At 38.7% G+C, this 18,761-nt stretch overlaps 2 protein-coding genes across 10 annotated transcripts; both read right to left on the reverse strand.

Annotated features, from left to right (window-relative positions):
* Positions 1-196: 196 nt before the first annotated feature.
* Positions 197-6,693, reverse strand: LOC106068391 (uncharacterized). 7 transcript variants are annotated; one of them, XR_008774090.1, is made up of 3 exons: positions 6,295-6,693; positions 2,321-3,654; positions 197-2,236 (listed from the first exon to the last, which is right to left on the reverse strand). XR_008774090.1 is itself a non-coding variant. In XM_013227735.2 (2 exons), exons 1-2 carry the CDS (start codon positions 6,341-6,343, stop codon positions 2,714-2,716), a joined length of 990 nt encoding a protein of 329 aa, XP_013083189.2. In that variant the 5' UTR covers positions 6,344-6,693; the 3' UTR covers positions 197-2,713. The 7 variants fall into 7 exon arrangements, 1 of the variants encoding a protein (XP_013083189.2); XR_008774089.1 differs by having other exon boundaries at positions 197-2,257; XR_008774086.1 differs by having other exon boundaries at positions 197-2,278.
* A 6,955-nt stretch (positions 6,694-13,648) lies between these two features.
* Positions 13,649-18,760, reverse strand: LOC106068393 (uncharacterized). 3 transcript variants are annotated; one of them, XM_056006628.1, is made up of 4 exons: positions 18,532-18,760; positions 17,314-17,455; positions 17,065-17,214; positions 13,649-15,077 (listed from the first exon to the last, which is right to left on the reverse strand). In XM_056006628.1, the coding sequence occupies exons 3-4, from the start codon at positions 17,114-17,116 to the stop codon at positions 14,122-14,124; spliced, it is 1,008 nt and encodes a 335-aa protein (XP_055862603.1). In that variant the 5' UTR covers positions 17,117-17,214; positions 17,314-17,455; positions 18,532-18,760; the 3' UTR covers positions 13,649-14,121. The 3 variants fall into 3 exon arrangements, with proteins under 3 accessions (XP_055862603.1, XP_055862601.1, XP_055862602.1); XM_056006626.1 differs by lacking the exon at positions 17,314-17,455; XM_056006627.1 differs by lacking the exons at positions 17,314-17,455; positions 18,532-18,760 and adding an exon at positions 18,007-18,473.
* Position 18,761: the final 1 nt, after the last annotated feature.

Raw genomic sequence — 18,761 nt, forward strand, 5'->3', positions numbered from 1 at the left:
CAATAAGTAAAACAAAATTGATATTTTTTTTGCTTGTTTTTGAGATTGCTGTGAAAAAGGTTTTATGGAATACGAAACACACCTTTGTCTTTGTGTCTTTCTTAGTATTTTGTTAGGTATTTATTTATTTATATATTTTTATTTACTAGTATTTCCATAGGAAGATAGAGATATTATATGTCAGTATGTCAGTGACAAATATGTAAAAAAAAAAAAAAGGTGGGGGGTGCCCTAAACTATTGCTTGTGTTTCATTATGTAGATCCGGCCTTGGAGTTTAATCATACAGGACACCCCAAGTCCTCCATCGAATTTGGTTAGTAATTTTCTAGTTAGTCAGTCAATGTTGGTGTCAGTCCATTTGCTCATACCGAACGTGTAAAGGAGCACTGGGACGGCCCAGCTGTTTATTGCAGTGATGAGATTACTGCCAGACAGTTTGGTGTAATAATAATAATAATAATAATAATAATCTTTTTTTTTGTCCGAAAGGAAATTTGTCTTACAATTTGTGCATTACATACAGATGGACATACAGAAGGATATAAAGAACGACACACAAAGCATGCTATAGTTTATCAACAGCATACCGTGTGTTCATAGAAGAGGATAAGATGCGTAAATACAAAGAGGTCAATCAAACACAGGTCAGTTACACGGTAGTCCGTTTTCTAAGGCAGGCCCAGCCAGCAATCTTTGCAGCCTGTTGCCAACTAATGTCCACAAGATCCTCCATGTTAAAGAGCGAACTTCTGACACTTCTTCCATACTTATAATATGCAGAGCTACTAACAGAAAAGCTGGATAACTTAAATTAGTATTTTGTGCTTATATTAGGGAAAGAACCGCACAATAGTTGCGGACATTTCAACCCTTTTCTATATAAAACAAACTTTAATAGTTATTACTTAATAATTGAAACTAATTGGATAATTTTTTTTCGATTCATTCGTGTATTGTCTTTGATATTTAATAATTGCGCAAGTTTATACTTCATCCGAGACTGGGAAGTGGGAGAAAATACATGTACAAGATATGCACTAGACCCGGGGTCGGCAAACTGCGGTTCGCGAGCCACATGCGGCTCTTTGGACTGAAAATGTTGCCGACCCCTGCACTAGACAGACGGACAGAAAGACAGAGTGAGTTGAGATAAAACTTAGTAGTTGTGTACGTTTTGAAATGAAATAAACACAAAATAAGTTGTAGTTTTTCAAACTTCAGTGTTTAATTTTGACACTTTTTACAAAGCAGAGACTCTCACAATGAGTTTTGGTGACGTTTCTCCCCCCCCCTCGCACTGTGCCCCAATTCAAAACTTAAAGTGGAGCAGTTTTCCCATGCCACTGACTTCCAACGTATCGCCATGCATATCTTCGTACTATTGCTTTAAGACTACGCCTACGCTACGCTTGGCCTACCAGCGTGCACCAGAGCTTACTAACTACACTTGGTGTTAGTTCGATGAGCAGTCTGGTGTTATTCTTATTTGTATATTTGAAATTTGTGGGATATATGGCCAAGAGGCTAAACCGCTTGGTTAAATATCAGGGGGGCTTAGCTACCTATCAAAGGGGCTTAGCTACCTATTATAGGGACTTATCTAGCTAATAAAGGGGCTTAGCTACCTATCAAAGGGGCTTAGCTACCTATGAAAGGGGCTTAGCTACCTATTATAGGGACTTAGCTAGCTAATAAAGGGGCTTAGCTACCTATCAAAGGGGCTTAGCTACCTATCAAAGGGGCTTAGCTACCTATTATAGGGACTTAGCTAGCTAATAAAGGGGCTTAGCTACCTATCAAAGGGGCTTAGCTACCCATCAAAGGGGCTTAGCTACCTATTATAGGGACTTAGCTAGCTAATAAAGGGGCTTAGCTACCTATCAAAGGGACTTAGCTACCTATTATAGGGACTTAGCTAGCTAATAAAGGGGCTTAGCTACCTATCAAAGGGGCTTAGCTACCTATGAAAGGGGCTTAGCTACCTATCAAAGGGACTTGTCTACCTATCAAGGGGGCTTGTCTACCTATCAAAGGGGCTTAGCTACCTATTATAGGGACTTAGCTAGCTAATAAAGGGGCTTAGCTACCTATCAAAGGGGCTTAGCTACCCATCAAAGGGGCTTAGCTACCTATTATAGGGACTTAGCTAGCTAATAAAGGGGCTTAGCTACCTATCAAAGGGACTTAGCTACCTATTATAGGGACTTAGCTAGCTAATAAAGGGGCTTAGCTACCTATCAAAGGGGCTTAGCTACCTATGAAAGGGGCTTAGCTACCTATCAAAGGGACTTGTCTACCTATCAAGGGGGCTTGTCTACCTATCAAAGGGGCTTAGCTACCTATTATAGGGACTTAGCTAGCTAATAAAGGGGCTTAGCTACCTATCAAAGGGGCTTAGCTACCTATCAAAGGGGCTTGTCTACCTATCAAAGGGGCTTGTCTACCTATCAAACGAGCAGAATTGTGATTACATCAAGAAAACCTTCTCCCAGACACCCACCCTCCTTTCATTTGTTTATTGTAAAAGCTAAGACCATAATGCTCTGAGCATTTTATAAGCATGAAATGACGTTATATAAAAGCTGTTCACAAGATACCTGTCTGTCCTAATCCTCATAAACTACAGGGACATTGGTATATAGAATACACTACAGTAGTACATGTACACATACTGATTAAAAGCAAATGTGGTACTGGGTATCAAACATAAGTTAGTCCACACATTCCATTCCAGTTGTGCTGAAACTAACATTCGCTTCAGATTCGTTGGATTCTTCCGAGCGGTTCGACACGATTCCCTTGACATGGTTGTGTGGATGACCAAACCAGTAACCAAAGCCACTGATTGGTTGACCAAGTATGTAAACTGGCGATCCACTGCTCCCTGGACAGGTCACAGCGTCGTAAGCGTAGCGACACAAGAGTTGTCCGTTTTTTATTGATTTGACGGGAATTCTTTGATGACGCTGGCCAATGGTCACGACCTTAGGGCCACCATGAGGATGACCAACAACGACCACCAGTTTGTCGTTTGTACACTCCTGGTTTTTATACTGTCGATAAACTTGCCCCTGAAGTTTCTCGTAAGAAATGATAGAATCTGTTAGCCTTGTAGCCAATGCTTGGTCGTGCGTGACACCAAAACAAACTCCCCAGTCATTGTCGTCGCCATTTAAATCCTCAGCTTCAAAACTTTGAATGTCAACTTTACTCACCGGACTAGACTCATTGTCGTAAAATAAACCTGCTCTCGCATCAGTGTTAGTTTTGGAATTGTAGTGTTTGAACACCGGGCTGGCTGTTGTGATGGTCAGCTTGTACCATTCTTTGGACCTCTGTATCACATTTTTCTGTCCACATTCTCGGCAGGGGCACAAGGTAAATGTTTCCTTTCGGAGTCTTTGAATAAAGCCACTTCCATGGCAATAGCGAAGTGTATTGTCATCCATTTTAAAGCTGTACGTAATATGGACTGTGAGTTCTGACAAGACTCTGATCAATTCTAAGATATCTTTGTCTCGAAACTTTTCCGGTAATCCCCCAAGAGCTAGCTGGTCCAAATGGATGAACTGATTGTGATTGGACTCATTGAGACATTGTGTATCAGATGGATTGGGTGCCTTCTTGTTAGAAATATATTCTTGGGTTAATGCTGAGAATAATAAAGAAAACATTACAATTAAAAACTTCAATACATCCGATCTAAAAAAACAAAAGGTTTACTTTATATAACTATCGAATAACATAGGTTTTAAAGTAATGCTCGAAACGTTTAAAGGGGAATTTAAATAGTAAATATGCAATAAGGTCTAACAGATGATACGATACGGGCCCTTGTCTAAATCAGGCGGCTTTTCATCATCATCACTCCTTTGAGTTCCTCATGGAACATAGGGCCTCAGCAATAAACACGCCACGCTCCACGGTCTCTTGCTAGTTCCTCATGGAACATAGGGCCTCAGCAATAAACACGCCACGCTCCACGGTCTCTTGCTAGTTCCTCATGGAACATAGGGCCTCGACAAAAACATGCCACTCTCCACGGTCTCTTGCTAGCTTTTTGATGGTGTCCCAGCTCTTCCCGGTCTTCTCTGCTTCTTCAAGTACACTGCGTCGCCATGTTCTTTTTGGTCTTCCTCTGCGTCTTGTTCCCTGGGGGTTCCACTCTAAGGCCTGCCTAGCTCTGTTGCTGGTATCTTTGATAAGGGTGTGACCAATCCATCTCCACTTCCTCTCTAAGATCTGCGGCTTTTCAGATACATATATATATTCCTAACGAGTACACTGGCAGATTACAGGCAAAGAGAAGGAAAGAACAAAATTGATAAATGGTATGAACATATGAACCAGACCTGAATTCTCTCGCAGGATTATTAGAAAGATTATATACGACACTTTAATTCAATACGTTACTATAGAACACAAAGTCAATGGACCGGATCGCAAATACCAAACCCCAAATTTAGATCCGCGTTTAGTTACTTTGAAATTATAATTTGGATTTAATCATAATAACAAGATCATTAATCAATTTAATCTATTAATAACACACGTGGAAAACTATAGCATTCATTAAATAAAAATAAATCTTTTAAAACTAGACCTACACTTTAGGACTAACAGACTTTTTTTTGTCCCCGGCCGAACTTTGACCCTGTGCATAACTATCAAGAGAACCCGGCCGACAAGTTTCATGTCTGTAAGGTAGAGTTATAGCGTTGTGTTAGGGGGGTGGGGTTTAATCTGTGTCACCCAAACAATGGCCCAACAAATAGTCAGGACATAATGACGTATTATCTTATCTTATCTTATATAATACATAAGTTACTTCAAAAAAGAAGATGCTTACGTCCTACGCGTCATGCATTTAGTCATGCATATTAACCAAGGACTTAAATTCTGCCAAGTCACTGGTTTTCCTGGCTAGCTCAGGCAACCCATTCCATGCTCTAATAGCACTAGGAAAGAAGGAGTATTTGTACAAATTTGTCCTAGCATATGGGACGAGGAATGTGCCTTTAAGAAAGGGAACTGATTGTGTACAGGGAAATGGGAATTGTAAGGGAACTGAGTGTGTACAGGGAAGTGGAAATTGTAAGGGAACTGAGTGTGTACAGGGAAATGGGAATTGTAAGGGAACTGAGTGTGTACAGGGAAGTGGAAATTGTAAGGGAACTGAGTGTGTACAGGGAAGTGGAAATTGTAAGGGAACTGAGTGTGTACAGGGAAGTGGAAATTGTAAGGGAACTGAGTGTGTACAGGGAAGTGGAAATTGTAAGGGAACTGAGTGTGTACAGGGAAGTGGAAATTGTAAGGGAACTGAGTGTGTACAGGGAAGTGGAAATTGTAAGGGAACTGAGTGTGTACTGGAAATTGTAAGGGAACTGATTGTGTACAGGGAAGTGGAAATTGTAAGGGAACTAATTGTGTACAGGGAAGTGGAAATTGTAAGGGAACTTTTTATGTACAGGGAAGTGGAACTCGTAAACTAGCTGGAACTATGAGGTAGTCCAAGTGAGCCTCGAAGTGAGATAAATCTCAAGACTTCCGGTTTCTCTTCTAGAAACAGACACAGAGAAATGTTGGCTATTAAATTGTTAAACTAAGAAAACAAAAAGATGAGAACTAATGTAATGAGCCTATACCACACATACTTTTTGTATTTTTTTATATAGCCTACGTATCCGCTAAACTGCACATTTGATACATCAATGCTGAAAGTACGTCCAGCGGGCCAGATCCGGTCCAAAACGTGGTTCCATTCGGCTCGCCGACACAAAGTGTTGAAAATCCCGTCCCCCTTTCTTTCTTTGCAAACCTAAGTTCAACGAGGGTGTCATGTGGCCAGCACAACGACCAACCGCCTTCTCTTTTACCCAACTAATGCCAGGTAGATTAGAGCTGGGCGGAGTCAGAGGCGCCCAAAGATCTCGAAATTAAAAACTCTAGTCTTCACCAGGATTCGAAACCAGGACCCCCGGTTCGGAAGCCAAGCGTTTTACTGCTCAGCCATTGCGCCTCCAGACATTGGGGGATCCATGAGAATATTTACCAAAAAAAAAAAAGAGGCAAGAAAAAAAAGGGTCGGTGGAAAGTCTAGCCACAGTGTTGCCCACATTTCAAGTAAAGAAATGAAGCCTCAATTTTTATCACTTGAAAAAAAAATCTTTCCGTTGATGTGGCCCGCGACACGAGAGTCGGAAATTAAAATGGCCCGCATGTCAAACAAGGGTGGGCATCACTGACTTAATATATGGAAGATAATCATAACTTGAAAATGAAAACAACCCACCTTGACAGAAGAGTTCCTCCATGCCAGGCTTTATTGTCAGTAATGCCATACGTCCATTAATTTGTTTTTACAATACATACTGATCATAATCCTTTATCTCCTTCATATAGACCTACATAACCAATGATAAGAGTTTGATTTGAAAAAAATCTGCCTGTATCTCAAACAACACTTAGGAAATAACTAGATCTAGAACCAAACTGCTAGCTCAATGTTCGAAATAGATTTAGTCTCTGTGTCTGCTACAGACAAAACAGGTTTTAAATCCAGCCATTCTGACACAGAAACAAATCCTCCCACTGGATCACATGGCGTACTATAGCTGGTTTTGAGGCCGGCAAAAATAAAATCAATGTGTTTGTCTTCACGGGTCAAGGTTAGGCTGGTTACAGTGAAAAAACAAATACATAAAAGTACACGCTTCTCTTCACTGTAGGTCTACTTCCAGAACAATAATGGGGATAAAAATACTTTAAAAAAGAAGCTTATCTAGGTGGAAATAACTCTCCCTTTTCAACATCTCTCAATAATGTACAATTCATTTCCCTTTTTGATATCAAACGAAATAACTATTTACCATTTTTTTTTTTAAATTGATTCATGAATTGTTTTCACCAATGAATAATTGTGTAAAGATATAATATGTATCCTCTGTTTGGGATCTCTCAACTCTAGAAAACACAAAGAAACTAGAACAAATACAAAAAAGAGCAGTGACATTATATAAGACAAAGACTAAGATTGCTCTATTGAACCGTATGGAAATTTGTTGTGATTACAAGGACTCTTTTCTCATATCAAGACAACACAACAGAAACATTCACATAAATACAACAGACACAACATAAAGAGTTCATTCAGAGACTACACACTATAAGAAGCGAATATACAATTTGATTAGAGTGATTAGAGTAACACCATTAGTAAAAACACTAAACTAAGAAACCCTTCAGGATAGAAAAATAAAAAGTAAATTGAACGTGGAACTATTAATAGGATACAAAATACAAAAATGGAATTCCCGATTTAGAAACAAAACAAGATTGGACAAAAAATGTAAAGGCTAATGCCCCAAAGGGTTTGCGATCAACTTGTTGAGTTTTGATTTTTCCATAAACAACTTCGAGATACAGGCGCAATTTATTTTAAGCATGGAACCTTGGAAGGTTTAACAACTATGTCCTGTATGATTTTATTCCAAGGCCGGATCAACGAAGAAATATTTATCACTGACACCTAGTATCTCATTCCCTTAATTTAAATACTAATAAATAAAAAAAAAATATACAAATCTAATAAAATACTCAGAAAGACACAAAGATAAGGACATATTACTTATTACATATGCAAGTGTATATTCAACAAAACTCTTTCCTCTCTAGTGTTATTAAAGCATGGAATGGGTTGCCTGAATCAGACACGAAAACCATCAACCTAGCGATTTTTAGGATCACCGATTAACACTTAAGACTAGATTGACACCGGGATACGCGTAGGACGTAATTATCTTCTCTTTTGAAGTAACGTCTGTAATAAGGTAAAATAAGATAAGATAATATCTGGACTTTGTAGAGGGCCTCATATTTCAAACAGCGTAGTACGTACCTCACTGTTTACGTCTGTGATCTATAACATATCGATTACCGAAATGAGGTCAGTCAATAACATCATTAGTACAGTGAAAGAATTTGTCTTTCAGATAATTAAAAAATCTGTTTTATATTAACCCTTTCCCTCCGTAATTATTTTCTACGTTCCAGTGGAATGATTCATTTGGCTCGTTTGTGTTTCACTTCTCTGTAATGATTAAACTTCAATAAAGTTTTTATGTAATAGAGACATGTTAGATTAGGTTTAACATTATAGAAGAATTTATGCTATTTTATAGAACACAAATTAAAGTTTTATAAAATGAATAAATAATTTAATTTGATGGGTCAAATCAACGTTGGTATCGCCAGTTTGAGAATGTGTATATTAAATATTGTATGATTAAATGTATTCATGATTTTATCTAAAAAATGTATGATTTATTTTAGGTAGAATAGAAATTCAAGAAAGAAATATTCATGAGACCTATTTAGACAGCTACAACAAATGTGAGAAAAACGAAGACGATACAAACCATCATAAGAGATATTTCTCTGTGGCAGAACTTGAGAGAATCTCAGACATACTCCTTGAACGACAGCCCTGTCTGCCAATATTTCTACTTCACATGCAGAAGCTGTCAAAATCAGCGTAGACCTCCCCGACAAGGGTAAGACCAGAGACGGCACCGGCATCGTGATGAAAGTGGTCCACAAAAGTGGGGAGCTATGCCCAGTGAAGAGCTGCAAATTCTACCGCAAACGTCTGCACAGCTGGGGGGGAGTTCACCGTTGCCACCGTCAACCATATCGTCGGCACTGACACTGAAGCCGTGAACGCAGCTGTGGATTTCTTTTTCGAGCACGGCAACACCAGCTCTAGAAAGAGAAAGAAGAGCAGCACAAGAAAGTAAGAAGAGCTCTTGGATTTCACGTCGTTCAGAATGATAAGGAGGATGATGAAGAATTGGACTGGTCTTGCTTTCAGTGTGCTAGCCATAATGAGAAACTTATTCAAAAAGTTAAAAACTATTTACAGATCTATAAAGACATTCAGAAAAGGCTGTACACTTTATATAAAAACGTCGCCCTTGGCGGGGACAAATTCGTCGTTATCATCAGCCATCCACACGGTGGACCTAAAAAAGTCAGCATAGGAAGAATAACTCTTCCAAAAGAAAGCCTGAAAACTGTCAGTGACAATCAAGACTGGTGTCGCTATTACTACCAAGCAGCTACTTGTAATGGCAGCAGTGGGGCTCCAATATTTATCGCTGGTCAGCCTATTGCAGGTTTCGGCTACTGGTTTGGCCACCCCCACAATCATTCCACATACGATGAGGAAACATTACACAGTTACAGTTCTGTTGGAGTCGATCATGTCGTCTAGTCTCTGTAGTTGCTCTTTATTTGGGGGTTTTGGAAATAAGATGTAATGTTACAAAAGAAAAGTGATACGATTTTTTTAAATGATATTATTGCAACTCTATCCTGCGCACTGCCACCCCGCACGATGCTGCGCACTGTTCAACACGAGAATAGAACATGCTGTTTAGAGGGAAAGACGCTTCCGTCCTCCCGAAACGAATGGAAGGGAATCATAGTCTGGCGTTCTGAAATAAGAGGATAGAAATGTCTATGTCATGTGTGTCATGTCGCCGTGGACGTGGATTAACAATGGAACCGTCTTGATGGTGGGGTTTGGTGAAAGTACATGAAGCGTTGAATCAGGAGGAACATCGAATCCTAGAACTTGACTTGGTTGGGTGCGGTGAAAGTAGCTGAGGCGTTGGTTGGCAGGAGGGACATCGAATCCTAGAACTTGACTTCGAAGGAATGGGTCAAAGACTTGACAATTGCTGTTTGTGTTTTGTAGTTGGCAAGAAATTATTTTCAACATTTTCCATGTATATGGACACCAAGCTCATCTTGTTCTCATTTGAGTTGACTTCCTTGAGATAACAATTGTTTAAATGCGCACATAATTTCAATTGCTTTACAATAAATTTAATATTGTACATTGCACTGACCTTTATTTCTTAATGCTTCTACTTCTAATGGAGGGGTGTCGGTCAGCAATTGTGAAGCTTTAGGATAGATGGTAGAGAGAGTGTCTGACACTTTGGGAAGCTGTTTGTGATGTGTATAAGTGATGTTTGTGATGTATATGAGATGCATGTGATCTGTAAATGAGATGTTTTTAAGTGAGGTTTGTGATGTGTAAAAGATTTTTGTGATTTTTGTGATGTTTAAAAGAGATGTCTGTGATTTTTGTTCAGGAGATGTGTGACGTTTAGGAGAGATATATGTGATGTTTATGAGAGATGTCAGATGTCTATCTATCTATCTATCTATCTATCTATCTATCTATATCTATATCTATATCTATATATATATCTATATATATATCTATAAATATATCATGTATATCTATAGCTATTCTCCATTATTCCAATGAGTCTTTCACAGTTACGTTCTGCTATGGTAAAAATGTTTGTAAAATGTTTTACATGTTGTGGATGTTCCTTTAGAGTTGAAGATAATTTACTTCCTTGTCCAAACCTCCCGCACGACGACGGGGAATGGGAGCAGGCAGGGTTTGAACCCTGGTACATCCCATAAGTCCGAACGACAGTCCAGCTCCCAGCTCACAAACCGTACGACCAGGCAGCTATCCTATCCATCAAATGATTTTATGAGGACGTGTTGACTGTAACTTCTACATGCGACTGTGCGAAAAATGCCACGTGACCGTTCTATTTATGTATTTACTGGAAAGCAGATAGACATTTGAATAGAGGGCAGTCATTTCTGCTGAGGACGTTTTTCTTTTTTTTAAAGTTACCAAATTTAATATTAAGATAATTACATTTTGAAAAATTATAAATGTCTAAATGGATATTTCACTTTGTGGCTAATCGGGTAATTATTTTTTCCCCTCAAAAATACATTGCCTTACACATTTTTATGGGAGGCGCGGTGGCTGCGCGGTAAAGCGCTTGGCTTCTGAACCTGGGGGTCCCGGCTTCGAACCCTGGTAAAGATTGAGATTTTAATTTCGGGATCTTTGGCGCCTCTGAGTCCACCAAGCTTGGTACCTGACATTAGTTTGGGAAAAGTAAAGGCGTTTGGTCACAAGACGCCCTCGTTATACGTATGCCTCGGAAACAGACGACCTTTACATCATCTGACCTATAGACCACAAGGTCTGAAAAGAATATTTTACTTTTTACAAATGTATAAGTAATATCGTTAGATCCACTTTCCAAATACCTGTGCAGCAAATGTTCCAGTCTTTTTGACCCATTGAAGATAGATAAGCTAATATGTTTGGGTACTAGAACTGATCTCCAAAATACAAATATAACAAAAAAACTAACGAATTTCTTTTTTTCAATTCTACATGTGTCTGAAATTAAAAGGTAAAAATGAAAAAACAAACAGCCTCACTCGTACTCTTCATATACTATTATTTCTGATTTCATCATTTATCAAACTGCATTTGAGCAAGGGCTTGAGAGGCTCAAATCCTCTCTTGCAAAAAAAGCCCTGGACAGAAACCCTGCTGTCTTGCGTAGTGCATACATGTGCACACATACATTTCTGATTTAAACTTTATTAAGGCCACTACTGTTTTCTTTTATTCATGTCATTTGTAAGGACCGTGACGTAGACTGTTTAACTAGTCCTTTGTACTGTACTCACCTTCTCTTGTCATCTATCTTACCTTCTCTTGTCTTCTACCTTACCTTCTCTTGTCATCTATCTTACCTTCTCTTGTCATCTACCTTACCTTCTCTTGTCATCTACCTTACCTTCTCTTGTCATCTACATTACCTTCTCTTGTCATCTATCTTACTTTCTCTTGTCATCTACATTACCTTCTCTTGTCATCTACCTTACCTTCTCTTGTCATCTAACTTACCTTCTCTTGTCATCTACCTTACCTTCTCTTGTCTTCTACCTTACCTTCTCTTGTCATCTACCTTACCTTCTCTTGTCATCTACATTACCTTCTCTTGTCATCTATCTTACTTTCTCTTGTCATCTACATTACCTTCTCTTGTCATCTACCTTACCTTCTCTTGTCATCTAACTTACCTTCTCTTGTCATCTACCTTACCTTCTTTTGTCATCTATCTTACCTTCTCTTGTCTTCTACCTTACCTTCTCTTGTCATCTATCTTACCTTCTCTTGTCTTCTACCTTACCTTCTCTTGTCATCTATCTTACCTTCTCTTGTCATCTATCTTACCTTCTCTTGTCATCTATCTTACCTTCTCTTGTCTTCTACTTTACCTTCTCTTGTCATCTATCTTACCTTCTCTTGTCATCTACCTTACCTTCTCTTGTCATCTATCTTACCTTCTCTTGTCATCTATCTTACCTTCTCTTGTCATCTACCTTACCTTCTCTTGTCATCTACCTTACCTTCTCTTGTCATCTACCTTTCCCTTTCTGTCGTTGAAGTTAAAAATTATATGTGATGTTATTGTTAAATAAATAGTATATGCTACCGGCAAATTGCGGAACCATAATCTTCAAATATAGAGCCTAATAAAATACTCAGAAAGACACAAAGATAAAGTCGCATTCCTCGTTCCATATGCTAGGACAAATTTGTATAAGTGCTCCTTCTTCCCTAGTGCTATTAGAGCGTGGAATGGGTTGCCTGAGCTAGCCAGGAAAACCAGTGACTTGGCAGAAATTAAGTCATTGGTTAACATGCATGATTAGATGCATGACGCGTAGGACCTAATCATATTCATTTTTGAAGTAACGTCTGTAAGACCCACCCATAATCATCGGACGCGAAGACATTGTCATTTATATCTATGAGTCCGAAATTTAAGGATTAAAACAGCGGTTCACGTGATTAAACAGTACCAGTTACGACCTTTATAATTTGCCCTAGCTGATACAGACAAAGCCATTTTCCGCATTGGAGTCTATTTGTTATATATACACCGAGAACTTTTATTATACGTTGGAACAAACAGTTGCTAAATTAAATTTTCTTTTTCTTATAAGTTGTTTTAATGCATTGAAATAATTGTTCTAATAACGTTATAGAATATGTCATAAAGAAACATTAAAAAAAAAACAACAACAGGTCTTTATAAAAAATAAACAGCTAAAAAAACAACTTGTCTTTATAATAAATAAACAGCTAAAAAAACAACTTGTCTTTATAATAAATAAACAGCTAAAAAAACAACATGTCTTTATAATAAATAAACAGCTAAAAAAACAACATGTCTTTATAATAAATAAACAGCTAAAAAAACAACATGTCTTTATAATAAATAAACAGCTAAAAAAACAACTTGTCTTTATAATAAATAAACAGCTAAAAAAACAACTTGTCTTTATAATAAATAAACAGCTAAAAAAACAACATGTCTGTATAATAAATAAACAGCTAAAAACATATATTTATAAACCTGTCAAATCATCCTAACTCGCATACAAAGTATTTACAACAATGTTTGGTTTTGTCAGAATAACAAATGTGTCGTTTAAAAAAAGATGCAAACTAAATTATGACAATTTTTTAAAAATGTTTTTAGACGTTCACGATAAACAAAACACTGTCAAGGACCCTGTATTGAGCTCCAAACTTGCCAACTAAGAAGAAGTGCCAAAACAGAAGAGCTTACAAAATTTTACTCTGCAATACTGACATGTGCACACACAAAAAAAATAAAATAATGTATCTTATTCAAGACATAGTCTACCAACACTTCCATTGTTTTATACACCGGATACACCGAAAAGATGGCTATTTATAGGTTTTCCGCCATATATGAACATCTGAGAACTGATGAGCAGATAAACTTTGCCACAGACAAGTGACGTAAGAGAGAGACACGTTGCTTAAAGTACACACACACTAACTGAGAGACGCATATGTGACTTTCATTTATTTATCAGTTGTTTTGTACTGGACGGGTTCAACACCAATACAATTGTAACCTTACTTCGATTATTTATCAGTTGTTTTGTACTGGACGGGTTCAACACCAATACAATTGTAACCTTACTTCGATTATTTATCAGTTGTTTTGTACTGGGCGTGCTCAACACCAATAGAATTGTAACCTTACTTCGATTATTTATCAGTTATTTTGTACTGGGCGTGCTCAACACCAATACAATTGTAACCTTACTTCGATTATTTATCAGTTGTTTTGTACTGGACGTGCTCAACACCAATACAACTGTAACCTTACTTTGTTTATTTATCATTTGTTTTGTACTGGACGTGCTCAACACCGATAGAACTGTAACCCTCCATCGTTTCTGGCATTCCCTTTGAATGGTTGTGTGGATGGCCGAACCAGTAACCAAACCCACACAGTGGTTGGCCAAAAATAAACAAAGGTGAGCCGCTGCTGCCCTTGCAGGTGAGGATGTTGTAGTTGTAGCGGCACCACTGTTGGTAGTTCCTCACGTCCTTGAGGACCTCTACTTTACTAGGATCGTAGGACCCGATACTCATTCTCTTGGGACCTCCGTGTGGGTGACCTATGATGACCAATTTATTGTCTGGGACTTTAAGGCTGTTAAATGCTTTGTACACTTTACCCTGCAAGTCCATGTATGTGTCTAAAATGGCTTCTAGTTTTCCCGCCAATTTCAAATCGTGGGTCGCGAATTCAATCGCGCACCAGTCACTGTCTATGTTGATTTCCTTGTCGGTCTCCAGGAGCCGGTAACCGTCTAGGGTGGGGAGTTTGTCGACGTAATCGCTGTCATTGTCGTAATAGAGGACCGCCTTAGTGGCGCTCGGCTCCCATTTGCCCCTAACGTAACCCCGTCGCTGGGCGTCGTCCACTTCGTCATCAAGCACGTGGAGTACCGTGGTCACGGTAACCACGGCGTGGGTCATGATCACCTCCCCCCCACATTTGTGACACGGGCAAGGCTGAAGGGTATGACGTCGTATCTTCTGAACGAGCCCGCTTCCAGTAGCTACCTTCGTCCGGATGTTGACTGTCAGATCAGACATACATTTGAAAAGGTCAGGAAGCTCTCGAATTTGCTGGTATTCTTTTCTGAACTGTTCCCATGGAAACTTGAAATCTCCCAAAGCTATGTAATAGTCCTTGTGATATTCTTTCTTCTTGCATTGTTTTTCTCTGTATTTAAGTTCTTTATTTTCCTTTGTAATGTACTCTACATCAATAACAACTGAAAATGAAACAGAACGTCAAAACCAAAATAAGATAAATTCTAAAATACAGCGTGGTCCTAAAGTAGGTAAAATGTATCTAGAAAGTAGGTAAAATCTATCTAGATTATCCATATGTGTTTATCTTCTATAGTATCTATACTAATACTAGTCAAATCTGAAACGGTATCAATGATTTTTTTAAAATTACAGCAGTGACATTTCTAGAATTGACACCCTAAAAGACTTTCTCAACTATGTTTGTACAAGCGTTAGAGGCAGACTGGAAAGCCGTGTAAATTGTGTAAATTGTACTAGACAACTATTTGAACACCTGCGTTAACAAAATGAAAAGGGCTCATTGTGTTCACCACCGAATCTAATTGTTAATGTAATGATTGTGTGTGCAGATATAATTGCTTCTATAAATCAAATTAAACCTAACCCACTCAAAAGTTCTAGATCCGCTAGTGCCTCAGAGAGCCTTGTCTCAAAGCTTCTAGTCTAGCCACGTCCCCCCCCCCCCCCCCCCCCCAAAAAAAAAAAAAAAAAAAAAAAAACACACGATTCACTGGCTTTTTCAGTGCTTAGAAGAAAGGTTTGAAACTGGCTCCCTGTTGATCTCAGACCAACCACATACTTCACTACATTCAAAAACATGAGGATCTGTTCGATTTGTCAATTTTCCCCTCGTGCTCATGTATGTTATGTTATCACAGCGTCCTGAGTCTACAATTGTCTGTTATGTTATCACAGTGCCTTGAGCCTACAGTATTTGTATGTTATCACAGCGCCCAGAGCCTACAGTATTTGTATATTATGTTATCACAGCGCCCTGAGCCTACAGTATGTGTATGTTATGTTATCACAGCGCCCTGAGCCTACAGTATTTTTATGTTATCACAGTGTCTTGAGCCTACAGTATTTGTATGTTATCACAGCGCCCAGAGCCTACAGTATTTGTATGTTATGTTATCACAGCGCCCTGAGCCTACAGTATGTGTATGTTATGTTATCACAGCGCCCTGAGCCTACAGTATTTTTATGTTATCACAGCGCCCTGAGCCTACAGTATTTGTATGTTATCACAGCGCCCTGAGCCTACAGTATTTGTATATTATGTTATCACAGCGCACAGAGCCTACAGTATGTGTATGTTATGTTATCACAGCGCCCTGAGCCTACAGTATTTTTATGTTATCACAGCGCCCTGAGCCTACAGTATTTGTATGTTATCACAGCGCCCAGAGCCTACAGTATTTGTTTGTTATGTTATCACAGCGCCCTGAGCCTACAGTATGTGTATGTTATGTTATCACAGCGCCCTGAGCCTACAGTATGTGTATGTTATGTTATCACAGCGCCCTGAGCCTACAGTATTTGTATGTTATCACAGCGCCCTGAGCCTACAGTATTTGTATGTTATCACAGCGCCCTGAGCCTATAGTATTTGTATGTTATCACAGCGCCCTGAGCCTACAGTATTTGTATATTATGTTATCACAGCGCCCTGAGCCTACAGTATGTGTATGTTATGTTATCACAGCGCCCTGAGCCTACAGTATTTTTATGTTATCCCAGCGCCCTGTGCCTACAGTATTTGTATGTTATGTTATCACAGCGCCCTGAGCCTACAGTATTTGTATGTTATCACAGCGCCCTGAGTCTACAGTATTTGTATGTTATCACAGCGCCCTGAGCCTACAGTATTTGTATGTTATCACAGCGCCCTGAGCCTACAGTATTTTTATGTTATCACAGCGCCCTGAGCCTACAGTATTTGTATGTTATCACAGCGCTCTGAGCCTACTGTATTTGTATGTTATGTTATCACAGCGCCCTGAGCCTACAGTATGTGTATGTTATGTTATCACAACGCCCTGAGCCTGCAGTATTTGTATGTTATCACAGCGCTCTGAGCCTACATTATGTTTGTTAATAATACTATAGAAATTAAATTAAACTATTCTTAAGATATTACTATTATCTACTTTACATTGTACTTACACTCCGTATTTCTAAATGTAGATTGAGAAGATTTCCTAGTTCCTAAACTCATTGCCCAAGAATCGACTGGTCACACAGATAATGTAATAACGCTCTTGCTAAGTCACATTGACTATCGATAATTTGTTCTGGTATTAGAATCTTTCTCGCCTAAATATAGCAAAACATTAATATGTTACTTAGTAAACTTAAAAAGCTAATGAAGTACAATGTCAAAGGTAAAAGGTTGATCCATTATTTACGTATGACCTCTTGCTAGAAAGTTTAGCCTGAAAATGTCGTAAACTTTTCTCTTTTTATTTTTTGCTGTAGTTAGCACCTCGTATGACGTCACTGTCCATGTGGGGTGACTCCTGACCTCATCGATCAAAAAAACATGAACGCACATGTTCTGGTAAATCAAAAAAAAAAAAAACGAAATAGTCCTAGGGATATGGCGAACTGCCAGTAAATGTATCACTACGCTACGAGGAATAAGGTTTTATCCCACGCTTCCCCTGGTCTGTTACAGTGAGTGTGTCTAGTCTTTGGAGCGGGTGCCCACAGTGCGCTTTATCTCAGAGATAACAAAAAGAAAAGAATGCCTACTTGTATATTAAAAAAAAAAGGAATTTAATCCCTCTAAATAGACTCCCGCGGCGCGTGGTTCGTAATATCAGGGATCCGTTTTCAGACCTTATAATCTATAGCAGATGATGTTAAGGTCATCTGTTTCTTGGCCCACGTTTAAATGGGGGTCATGTGGCCAGGACAAGGACCTACCGCCTTCTCTTTTCTCAAGTTTCATTCTAACCATCCAATCTTCTGTTTTAACAAGGATATAAATCAAAGAGTCCCAGGAAGTGTCCGCCTAGCCAAAATAGCTTTCCTAATTTCATATCTGTTTTTTTTTTAAAATAAGTAGTGTGTCTGGCATGGCACCACCTTTGATTCTCGGCTAACCTTTTGCTTTCTTGTCTCGCTGTGTGTTGGGTCTTGGCTGGAAATTGATATTCCCGTTGTCTATCCTATAACTTGGTGAGATGAAAATATCGGCCAGTTCTGTTCCGTGTCTGTCTTCATCAACTAGACCTTCTCTTCATCCTCATTCGGCAGTACTTAACTGTTGTTGTGGGCTAATCTAATCTGACTTCGACTATGTATCAATTATTACTTAACAGTAGCCACAGAACATTACAAGTTGACTATAGTTGATAACAACATTCAGTTCTATAAAATGATACTTTATTAACCATTGGGAAATCCGTCCAGTCTTCCTAAAACGTCGCTATATCTAATTACTATTCAACTACAATTCAAAACACAGCCTACTTCTAACATAACGTTGGTCTCTTGTTCACCTAAGTCTACTACGTCAGTAGTCTGTCTTACTACGTCATTACTTTTACCGTCGCTAAAACTAGACACAATATATTTAACTAACAAAACTAACCTACTCTCTAAACTAGTACATTACAGCGTGCTGACCTTAAAATGAGTACATTAGTTACCAACACAAGATATTAGCTATTACAGTTATTCCGATAATCACAATAGATTAAATCTCCGACACACACTAAAACACAAGAGTTCTAAGAAATAGTTATCATGTACACGGTACTAAATGGAGAATACGATAAAACGGCTTGATTTACGGCTAAACTATCGGGTGGTTGTAGAATGGGTGATCTCATTCGTTTTGGCACCACTGCAGAGTA

This window comes from Biomphalaria glabrata, chromosome 12 (genome assembly GCF_947242115.1).
Source record: "Biomphalaria glabrata chromosome 12, xgBioGlab47.1, whole genome shotgun sequence".
Taxonomy (NCBI): domain Eukaryota; kingdom Metazoa; phylum Mollusca; class Gastropoda; family Planorbidae; genus Biomphalaria; species Biomphalaria glabrata.

Coding starts and splice junctions, on each gene's coding strand:
- LOC106068393 (XM_056006626.1), bottom strand. CDS start 17,116: ATGAGTTTAGGAACTAGGAAATCTTCTCAATCTACATTTAGAAATACG. Junction 15,078..17,064: donor TACATTTAGAAATACGGAGT/GTAAGTACAATG, acceptor TTTCATTTTCAG/TTGTTATTGATGTAGAGTAC.
- LOC106068391 (XM_013227735.2), bottom strand. CDS start 6,343: ATGGCATTACTGACAATAAAGCCTGGCATGGAGGAACTCTTCTGTCAA. Junction 3,655..6,294: donor GGAGGAACTCTTCTGTCAAG/GTGGGTTGTTTT, acceptor TATTATTCTCAG/CATTAACCCAAGAATATATT.